Source organism: Chenopodium quinoa, unplaced genomic scaffold, assembly GCF_001683475.1.
Source record: "Chenopodium quinoa cultivar QQ74 unplaced genomic scaffold, ASM168347v1, whole genome shotgun sequence".
Classification (NCBI taxonomy): domain Eukaryota; kingdom Viridiplantae; phylum Streptophyta; class Magnoliopsida; order Caryophyllales; family Amaranthaceae; genus Chenopodium; species Chenopodium quinoa.
The window spans coordinates 1047539-1048718 of record NW_018742412.1 but is presented as its reverse complement, the minus strand read 5'-3'; the positions used below and the strand labels follow the sequence as shown (position 1 = coordinate 1048718).

Below are 1180 nucleotides of genomic sequence, written 5' to 3'. Positions count from 1 at the left end.
TCTAAAGGATATTGTATCTGACAGAGATTCCAGGTTTCTCTCAAAATTCTAGAAAAGTGTACAAGAAAATTTTGGTACAACACTTAAGATGAGTACGACGTTCACCCTGCCACAGATGGGCAAACTGAGAGAACCATTCAAACCTTGGAGGACATGTTGAGAGCTTGTGTTATAGACTTCCAAGGAGGATGGGAAGATAGCTTGGATTTAATTGAATTCTCTTATAATAATAGTTACCATGCGAGCATCGGAATGGCTCCATTTGAGGCCTTGTATGGGAGGAAGTGTCGTAGTCTAATTTGTTGGAACGATATTAGTGAAACTATGATTCTTGGGCATCAAATGATTGAAGATACGGTTAAGCAAGTAAGGGAAATTCAAGCTAAAATTCAAGCAGCTCAAGATCGCAAAAAGAGCTATGCAGACTTAAAGCGAAGGGAAGAAGAGTTCAAAATTGGTGATAAGGTGTTGTTAAAGGTGTCACCAATGAAAGGAGTGATGAGATTTGGAAAGAAAGGAAAGCTCAGTCCAAAATACATTGTTCCATATGAAATACTACAAAGAACAGGCAAAGTAGCTTATAGGTTAGCCTTACCTATGGAGCTTAGTAAAGTACATGACGTATTTCACGTGTCTTAATTGAGAAGGTACATTCCTGATAAACTCCATGTGCTACAACCCGAAACCATTGAAATAGATCAAAGCTTAACTTATGAGGAGAAACCTGTCAAGATTCTTGATAGTAAAGTGTGTAGTACACGCAATAAGAACGTTAAGATTGTGAAAGTACTTTGGTCTAACCAAGAATATAAGGAAGCCACTTGGGAGGCAGAAGATGAAATGAAAAAGAAATACTCAGAGTTGTTTTAGGTATGTTGAGTTACAGGGGCGTAACTCGTTTTTTTAAGGGGGGGTAGAATGTGGTAGAATTTTGCGCTTTTTCCCTTTATTTTTCTTATTATTGTGCTTTTTGCACAAATTTTATTAAGTATTTTGAGTTTTTGTGCTCTCAAAGAGACACAAAGGAGTAAAGGAATGACAAAAAGTAAAAAAATACTATACATAAAAAGGAAAAAGGTTTGAATTTCGTTCCCCAAGTTTCGGGACGAAACTTATTTTAAGGGGGGTAGACTATAATACCCCGTATTTTTATACGTATTTTATTTAAAATATGTATTTT

At 36.1% G+C, this 1180-nt stretch overlaps 1 protein-coding gene across 1 annotated transcript; it reads left to right on the top strand.

Moving 5' to 3' along the window:
• Positions 1-252: 252 nt before the first annotated feature.
• LOC110706502 lies at positions 253-870 on the top strand. Its single transcript, XM_021884421.1, has 2 exons — positions 253-584; positions 648-870. The coding sequence occupies exons 1-2, from the start codon at positions 253-255 to the stop codon at positions 868-870; spliced, it is 555 nt and encodes a 184-aa protein (XP_021740113.1).
• The last annotated feature ends 310 nt before the right edge of the window (positions 871-1180 follow it).